A 17,095-nucleotide genomic window follows, 5' to 3' on the forward strand; every position below is an offset into this window, starting at 1 on the left:
GCCCTGGGCCTGACACAGGAGCATGTAAGTAATGGTGGCCACTGGAAGCACTGGTCTTTCCAGCCAATCCAGCTGAATCCCAGGAGACTAGAGAATGGCTCAGCGGACACTAAGCAGCTGGTGACTCCTGGTGGCCACTAGAAGCCAGGACAAGAGGCCTGGAACAGGAGGGGCAGAGTGTCAGGCCTTCAAGAGTCAGGCTGGAAGAATACTGCACCCCCAGCATCGTTAACTGTTACACGTAAAACAGAGTAGCAAGGAAATGAAGATGCAGCTGAGCCCAACTGGCCACCTCCTAAGGGCTTTGAATTTAATGCCAAGAAGCTTCTCTGCAGGCAGCCTGGGAACTTCAAAGGGCTGTACCTGTGTCCATGCCATCTTCGAAAATCACTCTAGCCTTTGCAAAGAGGGGCCTGCGAGGAGAGACAACAAGACTAGGAGAAGTTTGGCCTGCACTGCAGCCAGGTTAGAGAGCTAGACATAATAGCTCCAGACCTTGGTGCCCGAAGATGTGGGGTGTGAGGGGACGAGACCCTTAGGTCAGGGGGAGAGATGTCCAGAGGCAGGTGAGGATGTCACCTAGAGCTCAGGAGACAGCTGAGCCAAGAGCAGTGAGGGAGCTGAAGTCAGCAGAGTATAGATTGGGTATTCAATCAACACTCAGCCTTTGGCATGTGCCAGGAGCTTCACAGATACTATCACACTGAGTCTTCCCAACCATCTCTGAGATGGATACCATTATTACCCCCCTTTCACAGAGGAGGCGACTAAGGCACAAAGTTATTAAAGAACCTGCTCAAAATCACTCAACTACTAAACAGTGGGCTGAGATTCAAACCCAGACAGCATGGCTACAAAGTTCAGGCTCTCCTCAATCTGCTGTTCATCTTGGGAATGGTTTCCAAGTGCTGGAAATGGCAAAGTCCCCCCAAAGGAGACTTTCTAAGGTGATAAAGGGGGAAACTGATAATTTTGGATTGAAGCCTTTGAATCTCAGATGAGCAGAATCTCAAAAGACCCCATCACTCAGGGACAGAGGTCACTTCTTGCCTGCGACTGGCAATGGCTGTCCTGCTAATGACTCCTCCGTACCCAAAGCTGACAAAGAAACGGGTGCCCAGGCTCTGCCCTGTCAGGTCTGCCTTGTACCACAAAGGCCTGTGGTGTCAACACTAAGTAAAGCCCAAACCCAGGCCCCCCTCCCCAAGACAAAGACACACACAGGCTGTTCCCCATTCACTCGGCTCTGCCTCTGGAGCAAGAACATGCCCCATCTAAAGGCAGGCCTGGTGTACTAAGCACTTGACCTCACTCTCTGATTTGTTAGAACCCTCTCCGCCAGAGTGCCTCTGGGCTGCTTCCCCTGCTCCCTTCCTCAGAACTCCCATGGCCCCTCCACAGCCTCAGTCTACCCTAGGTGCCTGAAGCAGGAGGGCCCAAGGTGTTGGCTTGGCCTCTGGAGCAGCCTAGACCAAGGGTGAAGTTTCCATGGCTCCAAGAACCACTACCATTCGCTGCCTGAGCCTCTCTTCATGCTGTCTCCTCAGACATGAACAGCACTGAGGCCAGATTGGCTCTGCCCCAGCTCTGTGCAGGAGGAAAGGGAGCCAAGCACAGGTGTCCTCAAGCCACCAGCCCAAAGGCCTCTATGCTACCCGAATGCTGCAAAAAGGCAAGCAGACACCAGTTTAGATGCAATTTTTTTTCACTTTTGTCAGAGAAATAAGTCAAAGATTTAAAACAACAACAACTAATTCTTCTCCCTGCCCACCCCCACCCTCCCCACCCCGGTACCCAACACACACTTTGTTCACACTTTGTTTTTCAACAGACTGGCCAGGTCCTGCCAGGCCTTATTCTCCACTAAATGCCCCAAGGCCACCGCCACTTCCCCCCTACCCCACGCCATATCCACAGGTTCTGGAGCCCTGTGAGCAGTGGGACGCTGTCCTCTGGCTTCGGGCTTTAGACTAGAACTCCAGCCCAGGCAGGAGTCATGGCACTAGTGCCAGAGCACAAGCTTCCTGGCCTGGTCCACGCTCACCACATGGCTCCCAGAGTAGCACCAGGCCACGGCGTTGACAGCAGCGCTGAGGAGAGGAGAGGAGACGCAGGCTTGAGGGAGGCATCAGGAGCCAGGCCTGCAGGCCGGGCTCCGCTCCTTATTACACAGCCTGGGCAGTTTGAGGCTCTCTGAACCTGCTGCCTCACCTGTAAAGTGGGCTCACAGGGCTGTGTTGAAGATGGACCCAAGGGCACAGGTGAAAACACCTTGTGAACAAAAGGACTCTGGGGATTGGAAGGTGTGGGGGGAAAAGGGCAAGGGACTCCAGGGTCCTAAGCATGTCAGAACTGGAACTGGCTTAGCAGCAGTGGGGCCAGGATGGCACTGGCCCTGTGGCTGGGGTGGACAGGTGGTAGCTGTGCTCACCAGTGGGGTCCCCGGAGACTGCCCTCCAGCTTCCCAGTGTCTACATCCCAGATGTAAATGGCTCCATCCCAGGAACCTGCCAGTGCGTAGCTTCTATCTGGGCTACAGCGGCCACAGCAGAACAAGGAAGAGCTGATCAGAGGTGACAACACACACACACGCAGACACAGACAGACATGGTCAGATGGGGTGCACTCAGGCGCAGGCATGTGCTCTCACAGACACACCTGAACACGGCTTTGGTCCAGTCAGAACCGCACTTGAAGCCATCAGCCCTGAAGACAGACAGGATCAGGGTCAGAACGAACGTTGCCAATCCCTGCCCTGGCCAGGAGCTTCAAGAGCTTCCTCTGTCCATCAAGAGCTTGGGCACTTCAGCAGGCCCTGGTCCAGAAAGGCCTCCAAGATGGGTCCCCCGCTCACAGGTCCAGAAGGGCTCTTACTAAGGGATGAGAGACCCAGCTGCCCCAGACAAAGCCACAGTGTCAGTGGGCACAAGGCAGGTACCTGAACACTTGGCGGATGTTGCTGACACGAAGGTCAATGACCTTGAGCGTGTTATCTCGGGAACAGCTAAGCAGATGCAGCTGGTCATGGCTGAGGTTCAGGGAGGTGACCCGACCCTGCACAGGGATGACCTGGGTGCAGCAGGGACATCTAAGGAGCAACGAGAGAAGCACAGATGAGAAACAGTCCACCTGGGCCACTCCTGGCAGGTTAACAAAGTCCAGAAGTGCCCCCAGGTGTCATATCACTGGGGCCAGGCCTGACGCGGAGTAACCTCCCTTCTCCCACTGCAGCCAGCCCCTCCAACAAAACTGCAGGCAGCCTCTGACTTGAAGCCAGGGGCCTCGAAACCCTTGGGTCACTAAAGTAAGTGCTGGAGGGAAAACCCTGAGAGTTGTCATTGAATGTGTGAACGGGAGCCAGGGGTTTCACACAGCCATGACTACACCAGGCAGGAAGAGCTTCAGGCAGGCCTGGCACTGGATCTAGCACTGACTTTTATAAACCATCCAAGCCCAGTGGTAAGCTCTCAGATTTAAAAAACAATGAAAACTTCTGTTCCCTTTGATTAAAAAGTGGTAACTAAGTAGAAAGGGGGCTTGGTTGGCAAGGCCCGGGCAGAGTCCAGCAGTTGGACCAAGAGCCACTAAAACGATGGCACAGTCCCCAGGGGCAGTGAAAACTTCAAGGGGCCAAGCCCAGCACAGACAGGCCACCACAGCCTCACTTCCCTGAGATGCCACCATGGCTCCATGGCCAAAGAAAGGGAAGAGAACACAAGATCCCTGTCCCCGTGCCTCTACCACCCACAGCCCATGCCCATCACCTGCTGTCCCAGAACCGGATCTTCTGGTCATTGTGGCCACTAATGATTACATGGTCCCCACACACCACATCATTACAGTAGGAAAGAACGTTGATGGTCCTGGAGCCTGGGGACCAAGGATTAGAGCCCAAGCCTCAGAAAAGGGTTGTTGGAAGCCCAGAGCTCCAGAGGGGTAGTATTCTCCCCAAATTAGAACCCATGTCCTCTGCTTCCCAGCCCAAAGCCTGAAGTCACCAAGAAACCAGGCAGAAAGAAAGCACTAATGGGGGACAGAGAAGGAGAAGCCTTGGTAGGTTTTGCCCCAAATGCCCATGAATCTTAGAGCCACTCCCAGAGAGCAAGCTGAAGAATTCTTGACCCAGCCTGGGGGTACCAGCAGGTAGGGAGGGAAAGGGACGGACTGGGCCTCACAGTAGGCGCGGCCGAGGTCCCACTCCTTCACTGTCCGGTCTCGGCTCCCAGTCACCGCCTGGTGCCTTGTTAGCTTGAATTTGGCAGCCGTCACCTTGTCTGTGTGTCCAGACAGTGTCTCCTGCCCCCACATCCCAGGTATGGATCACGGGCATGGCCAAGACTCCATAACACCTCCCCCGGATCCCAAGGCATGACCCCTGAACCCCAGGCTGCCTCCTCAGTAATGCCTTACCTTGGACTGTGCCTCCCCCAGCTTCCAGAGCTGGGCAGCCTGATTGTAAGTAGCTGCCAATATCTGGGAGCCCTGGAGAGATGGAAGGGGAAGGGGAAGACCCTGAACCAGGGCCTGGACAGAAATAAAATCCCTCAGGCCAGATAGCCTCAGAGCTTCCCACGGCCCAGGTCACCCAGGCAGCCAGAGCAGCTTCCAGGCCCAGGGAAGATTTGTGCAGCAGACAGAAGGACTGGTTCTGGAACATCCATGATGTTCCTTTATGTCCCAGAGCCCCCACCTGCCCAATGTGGAGATGGGCAGGGCAGGGGGCACACACAACAGGCATTCCATGCCACTGAGGCAAGGGCCCCTCACCGAAGGATCAAAGTCCACGCTGGTGATGCTGCCACCAGCTCCTTCAAGGGTCTGGTTGGCCTCCAGATGACCTGCAGGGACAGGGGAAAGGACACGTGAAATGGCGTCACTAACCTCATGAAAATGAGCAGCTGGGAAGATCAGTCTCTCCCAAGTTGAAGAACAAAACTCTTGAGGCCCGGGCTGGAAGCTGCACCTCCCCCAAACTACCAGCAGGGGGCTTCAGAGAACCAGAGACAAGGGACTGTCCCTAGGTCACACAGCAAGCCAGGGCCACGCCTTTCTCTAGGAAGCCTCAGGGAGCTAACTGTGACTCCTCAACACACCCACCTCTATAAGTACAGGGTAGACAGCTAACACTCATCTCCTGAGTTCTGAGAGCTCAGGTGATACGAGAAGGGGAGGCCACCAGGTAGACCCCAGGGACCTGCTCTTCAAGGGCCCTTACGGGACCTAAGGATAAGGGACCCCCACCTCCCCTAACAGGGACCATCTGAGCTCAGCCCTCCCCATCCTGCAGGCCTGGACCCCAGCAGCTGGGAGGCTCAGCCTAGAGCTCTTGCGAAGCAGTCATCTGGCCACTGCTCGTAAGAATGTTATATGTGAGGGAACACAAACAGATCCAAGACCTTTGCCCACCAAGGAGCAAGCAGAGGGTGGAGTCTGGAAAGAACGCACTAGGCTGGCCCACAGAGGAGGAACCCTCACCTCCCACAATGTTCCAGAGATGGATGAAGCGGTCAGCCCCTCCAGTGGCCAGGAGGCTGCTATTGGGGCCAAAACAAACAGCATTGACCTCGGAGAGGTGGGCATTCTATAGGAAAAAGAGAGAGCGGTGGCCCTGGTCCTCACCATACGTACCTCTTTGCACACGCTCACAGGGTCGCTCTCACACGCACCCAGGCACACATCAGGTCTCATGAGCCCTGCAGCAACCTCCTGCTCCACATCCTCATACTCCCCTGCTGGGCCTCCTGCTCTCCCTCTCCAGTCCATCCCCCATTATAAAATGTTGAGAGGCTTCCACCACAGGCTGGGGCTTGAGCTCCAGCCTTGCCTCCCGGCCTCCTTGGATGACCCCTGGTGCTTACACTCCCCATATCAGCACCCCATGCATGTGGCCCAGCTCCACCCTTACCAGCACATCCTGAGCCTGGGTAGGAGGCTGGACGGCCACACACACAGGGATGCTCTGGTATCGCTGCTCAGGAGCTCCCCCAATGGAGTGGCCTCTCCTCTTCTTGAAACTGGGTGGGAGGCAGGTGTCAGAAAGGCATTTGGCAAGGGTTTCTGACACAGGAGTCTCATACTCCTCAGGCGACAACAACAGGAAGCAAACGCGAATGGCAGAACACGGCCCAGAGATGCAGCGAGCTTGTTCCCAGCCCAGCTTCTGACACGGGGTCAGTGTGGAGATGGGGAGGGGCACGGAGGTGGGACAGAGTCGGTGGACGCCGAGGAACCTCAGGGCTGGGGTTTGTCTTAGCCTTGCTACCACTTGGACTCAGAACAAGTCCTAAACATCTGAGCCTTTTCCTGAGTGATTGTCCAATCCAGGCTCAGAATGCAGATCTTGGTCCATATACCAAGGATGAGGGACAGAGCATCGAGGATAGCCAGGCAGGGCCTGGAAATGAGCTCTGGGAGAGGCAAGAGAGGCTCACACAGACAGCTGGACAACACATGGACAGACAGACTGAGGCACATACACAGACTAAGCTTGGACTCCAGAAGCCTGACACAGACCTCTAAGGGGCCCAACCCCTTCACACACACACACACAAGCACCCACACACTTACTCCAGAAGCCCCTTCACCACATCCACACAGCGGGAGAGCGTCAAGGAGGTGGCAGAGGCAGACCTGGGGTAGAATTGAGAAAAACATGCTAAGGGACTGGCCAGTGAGTGTGCAGACAGCAGTCATCGATCCCTGCACTCTGCTTGGGGACCCTGAGGCTCACAGCCTCTCGAACCTGGGACAAGTACTTGCCTCCTCTGAGACCAGGAGAATATGACAACCCAGAGAAGTCCCAGGAAAGTGCAAGCAGGGAGGGATGCGGCAATGAAGTCTCCCAAAGTTGCCACCATGATGGTAAGAACTGCCTCACCATCCCCCCCACCCCCAGAAAAGTTCTGGGGAGGCTGAGCTGGGGCCTATGGGGGAAAGGGTGGAGGTGCCCTGAGGCTGGGATACCACAAGGCTGGAGGTACAGGGGGTGGTAAAACCTAAGCCTGCTGAGTGACCACAGGAGGGGCGCCTGGGTGGCTCTGTCCACTGAGCATCTGACTCCACCTCTGGTCATGATCTCACAGTTTGTGAGTTCGAGCCCCACAGGGCTCACTACTGTCAGCATAGAGCCTGCTTTTGATCCTCTGTCTCCAACTCTCTCTGTGCCCCTCCCCTATTCATGCTCGCTCGCTCTCTCTCCCTCTCTCTCTCTCTCAAAAATTAAAAACAAACAAGCATTAAAAATAATGCCCAGAAGAGGATGTGTCCTGGGATGACTTGTCCCACCATGGCTGCCAAGAACTTTGAGGACCCGCATTTCATGCTCCTCCCCAAAGTTCTTTCACTGCCCCCAGGCCAGGACACCAATGAACTGCAAGGAAGGGCTGAAAGAGAAGCCTTCAGGCTGGGGAATGGGGAGAGGATGGGGGGGGGGGGGGGAAGCAGCTTCAATGAGAGACAAATGAGGGAGATTTGAGGGGAGGGCCCTCAAGGAATGGGGCTTCAGAGAAGTCCATGTGAGCTCACACCTATACATGCTCACATGTTCACACATACTCTGATATGCTCCCCCAGGCTTGTACACACATGTGCTCTCATGTCCCTGTGAGTACATGCGCTTGAACACATATGCCCGCACACATACCTATGACAGCTGAGTCCTAGGGGTTCCCCACAGGTTCCCTCCTGGTGACACCCTTTAAGCAGCCTGACACCCCACCCCCAGAGCTCTGGTCCTGAGAAGAAGAGAAAGAGCCATTGGAGTGCCTAAGGCCTCAATGACCCCAACAGGTTCCAGGCACTGGATGTCAGACGTGTCCTGGGAGGTCTCCCCAAGCCCTCTCAGCCCCAAGGCCCTAGAGAAGCCTCCAGAGTGGAGCATGGCTCAGAGCTCTGGGACAGTCCTCACCTAAAGGGCCTCTTCCACTTCACACCAGCCTCACTCTCCAAGGACAGGGGCTCAGCGGTCGGGGCCACAGTCTCAGCCATGTCTCTGATCCCATCGCTTAAAGTGTTTGGGCTCCTGAGAGAGGAAGTGAAACTCAGTAAGAGGGAGTGAAACCCAGCCCCTCCCTGCCCTCCAGCGCCAGACAGTAAAGAGCGATCTGGATGGGCGCACGTGTGGAGGGGCAGGCATGTGGGCTCCTATCCTGTGTGGAGTCTACGTGGGGGCCTCGTGAAGACACGTGGGGGACGGGGTAGAACTGCAGGCAGAAGTCAGAGAAAAGAGCACTTTAGAGCACGCGGGTAAGGGCAGGTTGGGGCAGAGGGGGTTGCTAACGCTCGGGGGGCAGGACCTGGCGCACCCCCACTCTTACTCGCTGATGCTCACTGTCCGCTTGGCAGCCTTCTTTAACTCCTGAGACATCCGTGCCTGCTTGGCCCTGGGGGCAGAAAAGCATCCCGAAATCCGATCCTCGCCTGAAGTGCCACGAGGTGTGGAAGCGAAGCCGAGACCGCATCCGCTCCCCCAAAGGAGCGCGACGCTCGCGTCTCCGAGGGGCGGGGCCGAGCGTGCTCACCTCTCCTGGCGCTCATTGCGCAGGTTGCGCTCGGCGGCGGCGCGCGCCTTGCGCTGCACGAGCCAATCCAGCAGGTCACGCGCCTCTTCCTCGAGCCTGCGCAGGGCAGCCTCCTCGAGCCTAGCGCGCGCGCGGAGCGCCTCGTACGCCGCCCGCTGCGCTACGTTCAGCGCCCGCTGCTCGTCCACGTGCCGGGTGTGTTGCGCCCGCGTCTCCTGCAGCTGCGCCACGCGGGCCTCCAGCGCCGCCAACCTGGAGGAGGGGGACGCCCAGGGGAAGCGGGTCTCAGAGGCTGGACGGCCTTGCCCAGGTCGCGCGGTCAGGCAGACGGCTAGGCCAAGTCTCCAGTCAAGTCTTCCACTCAGTCCTGAGGTTCGGGGCCGCCGAGCCCCATTCGTGGGGAAAGCTCTCGGGCCTAGCTGGAGACCCGCAGGGTCACCCCGTCCCCGGGCCACCCAGAGATGGGCGCGGGGGGCCGGCGCCTCACCTGTTTTGCCGCTCCTCCAGCGTCGACTCCAGGGCGCCCAGGGCTGCGCTCTGCTCCACCACCCGGTAGGCCATCTGGGGGCAGGCGGGCGGCAGCTGGGTGGGCGGGGGCGCCTCTGCGGGGCTCCCACCGTGCGCCCTGCGCCCACCCCACTGGGGGCTGGTGAGACAGACTCCGCTACCCCGCCCGGCTGCACCCTAACTGGAAAGAAAACAGGCTCCGACGCGGTTAGGACCCGGCGCAGGAACGCACTACTGTCGTTTTGGAACAGCGGAAAGGCCTTGGGCTCTGGAGTTTCCCGAGTTTCAGTCCTGGCCTTGCCACTTATTTTCTGTGTGACACCGGGGTAGTCATTTAACCTCTCTGAGCCTACTCTGTTTCCGCATCTGTAAAATAGGAATGCTAGCGCTCACCTCATAGGGTAATATTAGAAGTAATATTTCAGGTAATCGTAAACGTTGATATAGTACATGTGTGTCACGCCTTGTTCTGAGTACTATATATAGATTAACTCTTTCAATCACCGTAACCACACCAGGTCCTACCATGTTCCCCATTCTACAGAAGAGGACATTGGCACAGAGAGGTTAAGTGTCCTGGCAAAATCACACAGCTAAGCGGTAGAGCGGGTATGTGAACCCGGGCCGCCTAACATGCTCCAAGCACAGGACAGGTCTACAGCAAAGGTTCAGGGGAGGTGGGCTCTGTTCCCTACCTCTAACCCCTGGCCTACCCAAGCGCAGATCCCTGAGAGCAACCAGGAGCCCTAAGCAGAGGCACAAAGGCAAGAACAAGAATAGGCTCTGGGAGCACAGAGCCCAGACTGAATGCTGGAGCTGCCCCCAGCCCAAAAGTAGGGGAGAGGGTTACCCCACCCATACCCCTACCTCATTCAAAACAGTCCTTCAAGGGAGAGCTAGGAAGCCACAGACAGGAAGCTCAAGTCCCGCCATTTTTTTTTTTAATATTTATTTTTGAGAGCTGTAGACAGAGTGTTTGGGGGTTGGGGGTTGAGGCGGGGGGGGACAGGGCAGAGAGAGGGAAACAGAATCCGAAGCAGGCCCCAGGCTCTGAGCTGTCAGCACAGAGCTGGACATGGGGCTCAAACCCACAAACCGCGAGATCATGACCTCAGCCAAAGTTGTACGCTTAATCAACTGAGCCACCCCAGGGGCCCCTTAAATATTTACTCTTGAGAGAGAGAGAGAGAGAATCAGTGGGGGGGGGGGGCAGACAGAGTATCTGATCCGAAATAGGCTCTTTGCTGACAGCAGTGAGCCTGATGTGGGGCTCGAACTCAGAAATCATGAGATCATGACCTGAGCCTAAGGCAAATGCTCAACCAACTGAGCCACCCAGGGGCCCACCTCAAGTCCCACTTTTAGAGCTGATGTGTCAGTAGGAACGACCTCAGGCAAAGCAGTTCCTACTAGGTGACACAAGGAACATAAGGCAATAACCAAGGCTGGGGCTCCGGTTGCTAACCTGTTCCTGTGTTCTTTCTCACATGGGCCTGGTGTGGGACAAATTGAAGAGCAAGGCTAGTGCTACTCACCTGCACTGACCCATCTCCCTAAATAAGTGGGCCTGCAGGTGCCTACTTCCCTAGCTGGCCCAACTTACAACATTTGTAATTCCTTTCACCACTGAGCAATTTGACCTCCACTTCTGCTTCCTCACCTGTCATTTACTTTCATTAATGCTTCATTATTCAGTATTTGGGGAATGCTTTTCAAAATCCAAATAATACAGATGGAAAACAGATTAGTGGTTGCTGGGCTAGGGATGGTTGGGGGAGAGGGGTGAGTTGTGACCAAAAAGGATAGCAAGAGGAAGATCTTTGTGGTGATTAAATCATGCTGTATCTTGCACAAATCTACATATGGGACATGACAAATATATGTACTTTCATACCAGTATCAGTTTCCTTATTGTGTGTACTATAGTTACATAAGATGTAGCCAGTCTGCCACTTCCCATGAATCTATAATTACTTCCCCAAAAAAGTTAAAATAATGATAAATGCTTGTTGTGATATGTGAAACAGTACTAAGAATTAAAGAAAAAGTCAGTCCCCATCCTCTAGCATATCCAGTGGGAACACACACTGGTGTGTTTCTCAAGAAGTGCCAGGGAGAGAGTGCTAAGGTCACAGCATTTGTGGAAGTATCCCAGGCAAAGGGGACCATGAGTTCAGAGACTGGAGAGTCACAGGAAATGTAACAAGGGGCTGGAGAACTCCACTGGGAACACAGGCTAAAGGGTTCCAGAAGATACATACCAAACTGCCAATGGGAAAGATACTGAAGGGGGTTTCACTTCTTTATGGGCTCCTGTTCTCTTGAAATGTTCACAAGAAGCATGTGTGTGTGTGTTGTCTTTTTTTAAGGGAGATCCTTTTGTTATTAAAATATATCACTCTGTGTGCTGTGCAGAGAGAATGGATGGGAATGCCAAGAGGGGGTCATCCAGGAAAGGATGAAGGTAACGGGCTAAGCCAACAGAGAGTTGGTGGATTTGAAGGCAGGATCAATGAGCTGGTGACAAGCTGAGGATGGAGGGGTAGTAGGGACCAGAGGTCCCCCTGAGTTTCCAGCCCAGTGACTGCCAGTTGGGGAGGGAGGTCTACCTCATCCATCATTTAGTCCACAAATATTCATTAGCATGGACTGTGGAGACAGACCCCAGGGATGAGTGGAAGCAAACCAAAGGCATCCCAGGCCTTGGGGATCCCACAGCCCAGAAAGTGCCTCAAATGTCAAGTTGCAACTACAACAGGGGCTCTGAGGGAGAGGCTTTCACTAGGTTCATAGCCCCATTCCCACACTAGTGGGCAAGTAATGCGGAATGCTGTAACTGGGCACATGTTTATGTCCTATCCGTTTCTTCCAGTGGACCGGAAGCTCTGTGGGGCCAGGTCCTGTTCTTATCCTGTGCCTTGAATATAACTATTGTCAATAAATCTTTGTTGAATGAATGAATGAGGATCAGAGAAGGTGGATTCATGTGGAAGGGTGTTCACATCCTAACTCCACTTATCTAAGCCTCAGTTTCCTGCTCTAAAGTAGAGGAATAGCTAAAATAATCCTTAGCCTAGTGCCTATAGAAGTCACTTCTCAATGTGGTGCTGGCCATATATTATGGGGGAGATGGTGAGTCTAATTTTAGATGTGATGTCCAAAAACCAGCTGAGCAAAGACTGTGGAGCTCATGAGAGAAGGCTGGGCTAGAGATAAGTCTGGGAATCAGCAAACAAAGTCTTTGAGGCCACAGGAGTCAGTGAACCCACTCGAGGTCCAAGAACACCCACATCTATAGGGAGGAGAGAAGGAGCCAAAGAAGGAAGTTTAGAAGCAGTTGCTACGAAATAAAAAGAAAACCTGGACAGTGTGGTGAAACAGAAGCCAAGAGACACCATGGGGTGGGAGCAGCAGTGTCAGGTAGAGGTAGCACACCCTGCCTTGGAGGTGGACCACCTACTCATTTAGTCTGCAGACTTGTACTGTGCATCACCAGGTGCTAGACCTTGGGGTTGGTGAGGCAAGCTGTGAACAGAGCAGGCGGGACCATCTGCAAGGGGCAACGTCTGGCCTTGCACACCTTGTACTCCTCTCTGAGCTCTACCTCACATCCTCTAGCTGCTGTTGCAGACCAGAACTGGACTGCCAGAACCAAGCTAGAGAGCACTCTGGCACCGGACTTGGGGAATGTCCCTTATTTGCTGGACCCCTTGGACCACATCCCCTAGCCCCTCAAGGTTCTGAATTCTGGCTCCACCCCATTCTCTCTCAGGCTCCTGCCCAGCCTACCTCACCACAGACCAGCCGAAGCCCCTCCTCCTCCTCTTGCCACTTCATCCTCAGAGTGGTTGGTGATGGGACTTGGTCTGAGTCGGGCCCTGATTCCTCCTCCCTGCCAACCAATAAGAGAGTGGCATTCATTGCCCCTCCATTCACCCACAGGATGCACACAAAAAGCCTGAAACCAAAGCCATAAACTTTCTCCTATGAAAGGTGGAAGCCAGAAAGCCAGCAGAAGAAAAAGCAAGTCTCCAGAAACTGGAACTACCCATGACTCCTCTGCTCTGGGATTTCCCCAGGCCTTGAGTTACCTAGCCAGGACCCTCCTTAAGAAGCGCCTCCCAGGGGCATGGGGCACCTGGGTGGCTCACTCAGTTAAGCATCCAACTTGAGCTCAGGTTATGATCTTGCAGTTTGTGAGCTTGAGCCCTGCGTCGGGCTCTGTGCTGACAGCTCAGAGCCTGGAGCCTAATTCAGATTCTGTGTCTCCCGCTCTCTCTGCCTCTCTCTCTCTCTCTCTCTCTGCTTCAGATTCTGTGTCTCCCTCTCTCTATGCCCCCCCCTCTCTCTCTATATATATATATATCTTTTTCTCTCTCATTTTTTTTTTAATTTTTAAAGGGATGGCACCTGGGTGGCTCAGTTGGTTGGGCATCTGACTTCGGCTCAGGTCATGATCTCACAGCTCATGAGTTCAAGCCCCATGTCAGGCTCTGTGCTGACACCTCAGAGCCTGGAACTTGCTGTAGATTCTGTGTCTCCCACTCTCTCTCTGCCCCTCCCCTGCTTGCACTCTTTCTGTCTCCCTCAAGAATAAATCAATAGTTTAAAAAATTTTTTTAAATGCACCTCCAAACTCTGAGGCCCAGCCCATTCCTGGTTCTCATCTTCACTCCCCCTTTGGAGTATGTAGCAAGACCCTTTCTGTCTGCATCAGGTAAGGATTGGAAAACAAAATGAGAAGAGGACAAAAGGCAGGTGTGGGGGTGGAAAGGGAAGAGATGAGACAAATGCAGAGATGGACTAGCAGGGTGGTAGAGAAAGGCCATTCTAAGCAGCTGACTTGGAAGAAGGCTCGAGAATCCACCTCCTCCCTCCCCTGGGTAGCAGTTAATGACCAGTGAGGTGCCAGAGAAAGAATGAACCCAGGATAGGCAGTGGGGGCAGGACCCAGGCACAGGCAGCTCATCATAACCAGGTATACACATACACTCACCAGGGGCCCTGGTGGGTAGCAGGAGTGGCATCGTTTGGCTCTGGCTGCAGCTTCTCTGAGATCCGGGCCAACAATTCCGCCTTCTCTAGGAGACGGTTATCTAGGGGTGCAAGAGGGTGAACCTGGGACAGAGACACTTTCCAGAAGACTCCAGGCATACCTGTACAGATACCCAGGGATGCAGACTGGGGGAGCTGCTGACAGTCTGGGCTCTGCCCTTTGCCTTGAGAGGTATTTGTGTAGCTCTACCAGACCTTCAGCCCTGGCAGAGCCTCCTTATGGCACTTGCCCACAGGCTCTCCCAGGAAACGTGCTCTCCTGAGGACAGAGAAATACAACCACAACTGGGGAAGTAGATGGCTGGCCTTACTGCACACTGAGGGTACTGAGGGAAGGAAGAGGCCAGAGATTGATTCAGTCTTGCCGTAGAGCAAGGCTTTGCCCCAAAGAATGAAGAAACACACCAAGCTCCACTTGCTAATGGCCTTTGGCAAATTACTTCCCATCCAGGGGCTCTAACTTTGTACACTAAAAAACAGTCCTGTCTTTCACAGTTGGGGTAAGTAAGGTTCCTCCAGGCCAGAAGAGAAAGTCCTTGAGCAACTCTCTAGCAGACCTCCTTGAGTTTGGTAGTTTTGGCTACAAACCCAGGAATGTCTCCCTCCACCCCCACCACACTCACTTCCTCTTTCTCACCAGTTCCAGGGTAGGGTGGGGGTGGTAATCCCAGGTTTAGCTCCTCAGCAAATTTCCTTCACCCAGTCCCCTGTCACCTTTAACTTAGGTCACTGGCCTAGTTCTCACACAAAACCCCAGCCCAGCCCTCAGGGCACTGCAGAGCAAATCTAAAGTAGATGCTATTTTCCCAATTCATTGGTGAGAAATCCTGAGGTTTAAGGATACAACCCACCCAAGACCACGGAGACTAGAGCTTCATTGTGTCTGATATCAGCCCTCCAGATTCTCTCCAGTCCCACAAATTGCAGCTGGTGGGGAGGGGGTCTCTTCCCTCAAGTTGGATGGTTCTATTATCCCTAAGAGCAGTGGAGAAGTGAGGCTGTCTAGAGGCAGGAGGCTAGCTTCACATCCATGAGGGAGAGTATCAGCAACCTAGAAGGTTGCAGGGAAATCACCCAGGACAAAAGCAGCAAATTCGGTTTGGGCGGTGTGGAGGGAGATTTAGGTTAAGAAGCAGCTAAAATTAGGACAAGTGATGGAGCTGGAAGGATAATCATTGGACCTTCCACCCCAGACATACAATCTCGAATGACCAGTGGCACTCACACAGATGCATACCTGTTCATCCTGACCAGCCCTGCTAGAAACACCTATGAGAGTATGACTTCTTGGGCTTAGCCAGCAGCCAGTTCTCTCTAGAAAGAGAACCCCCTGCTTCTCCCTCAGGCTTCAGTTGCCCAAGCACAAAGATGTTCCAAAAACCTGAGCCAGGATCATTGTCAGTGGCAAAGCCTGGGACACTGAGCTTCCTCCCTAAGAGACTCAGAGTTTAGAAGTAGCTACTCTGGAGTTCTTTCACTGGGCCACAGGGACCAAATGGATTGACTTAGGTTGTACCCTGGGACCGCTCGGGAAGGGGAAGCATAGAGACCCGAGAAAACCAACACTCGCTAACACTAACGAAGCCCAGCCCTGGGAAAGGAGGCCCCTGGGAAGTGAGGAGCGCAGGAGCACCAGGCGGGAGCTCCGACCAGGAACGGGCTCTAAGCAGAACCTGGACTGGGAAGGGCAGGAATGCTGGCCAGTCAGCGGTGGGGCGTAACGGACCGAAAGGCCCGCAGGCCCAAGGCTTTGGAGGCAAGAAGGCATTGTTGCGTGCGGGTGATAACCCGAGGAGCCAGACCGCCGGTCCGCGCCCGGAGCCCCATCCCCTCCACTGCCATCTCCCCAGCCCCAGTGGCGCACTCACAGGCCGGCACCAGTTCCAGGAAGAGTGCCTTTTGCGTGCGGTCCCGCTGCCGAAGCTGCCGCACTATGTGGCATTTCCAGCGGGAGACGGGGACGCCGAGAGCGCCGGGCCCCTCCATGGCAGCTCTCGCGCCCGCAGGGCTCTCAGCTCCTGCGGAAGGAGGCGAAACCGGGGCGGGGCCTCGGGGACTCGGTGATGTCAGGGGGCGGCAGCGGCGGGGAATCCCGGGTTATACTAAGAGCGTCAGTGGGGGGAGAAAGCAACGCAAATATAGGGCGAAGTAGCCACCCCCCGTTCCAGGATCTACACCATCCGGATCGCACCAAAAATCCTCACCTACATGGGGGCTCCGATTGCTGTCCACACGTGGGGATGGAGGTCACGGGTTCCGGGGCGGCTTCCTCCAGGCCTGTGGGCGCGCTCCCGGGTCGGATCATTAACCCCTCCGCGCCGGGACCGAGTTCTTAAGTAACCGAAGGTCGCCCATGGCCCTCCTGGACAAGTAGCCCTCTGAGCTAGGGACCTAGAGACCCCGCATACCCGGACCCTGCCCTCGAGGCGCCCAAGATCTGTGAGAGGAGGCGATACAGACGTGAGGCACACGCAGCGTGATGGCGAGTTGCAGCATAGAGGAGGAAGGGACTGAAGGGAAGAGGTGCTGCTTTCTCAAAGATGACCGTTTTTGAGTTGGGAGGTGGGACGTGAGGGTTGCAATAGGTGTTGGCCAGAACAGCGAAAACGATTCCAAACAGAGGGAAGTGCAGACGTTCCATAATATAAAAAGTCCCAGGAGACACAAACTCGTGGAAGGACAGGAGGCAGAAAAACCCTCGTGAATATCAAGATTTAGGGGCTCAGTTCTTCGCCCCGAAAAAACTGAGGTCCCTGAGAGTGAAGGGCTGCAGCCGATTTCATCTGGCAAATCCCTGGCCTAGAAGGGAGAAGCAGCTGGCTTGAGGTTGCACAGGAATGGGTGGCTAACCTGGCCAGCAGCCCACTGTCCTGAGCCTCAGGGCTCAACAGTTCCCTCCAGGGGTGGCCTCTGGAAGAGTAGCAACGTATCTTGCAGGTACACTTGACAGTGAATCATGGTTTGCAGGGAACTGTGATAAAACTGTCTCTCCGTCCCAGGGGTGGCTCAGTCAG

The 17,095-nt window shown here is 54.8% G+C and overlaps 1 protein-coding gene across 2 annotated transcripts; it reads right to left on the reverse strand.

Moving 5' to 3' along the window:
* Window positions 1–1,799: 1,799 nt before the first annotated feature.
* ATG16L2 (autophagy related 16 like 2) lies at window positions 1,800–16,089 on the reverse strand. Of its 2 annotated transcripts, XM_039252037.1 has the most exons (18): window positions 15,950–16,089; window positions 14,023–14,122; window positions 12,816–12,918; window positions 9,007–9,080; window positions 8,520–8,771; window positions 8,316–8,381; window positions 7,907–8,020; window positions 6,568–6,630; window positions 5,906–6,014; window positions 5,476–5,581; window positions 4,768–4,838; window positions 4,411–4,482; window positions 4,176–4,296; window positions 3,765–3,870; window positions 2,939–3,088; window positions 2,659–2,706; window positions 2,432–2,533; window positions 1,800–2,090 (listed from the first exon to the last, which is right to left on the reverse strand). In XM_039252037.1, the coding sequence occupies exons 1-18, from the start codon at window positions 16,065–16,067 to the stop codon at window positions 2,003–2,005; spliced, it is 1,863 nt and encodes a 620-aa protein (XP_039107968.1). In that variant the 5' UTR covers window positions 16,068–16,089; the 3' UTR covers window positions 1,800–2,002. The 2 variants fall into 2 exon arrangements, with proteins under 2 accessions (XP_039107968.1, XP_039107969.1); XM_039252038.1 differs by lacking the exon at window positions 6,568–6,630.
* Between the last annotated feature and the right edge of the window lie 1,006 nt (window positions 16,090–17,095).

Source organism: Hyaena hyaena, unplaced genomic scaffold (genome assembly GCF_003009895.1).
Source record: "Hyaena hyaena isolate Hyena2069 unplaced genomic scaffold, ASM300989v1 scaffold_406, whole genome shotgun sequence".
NCBI classification, from domain to species: Eukaryota; Metazoa; Chordata; class Mammalia; order Carnivora; family Hyaenidae; genus Hyaena; species Hyaena hyaena.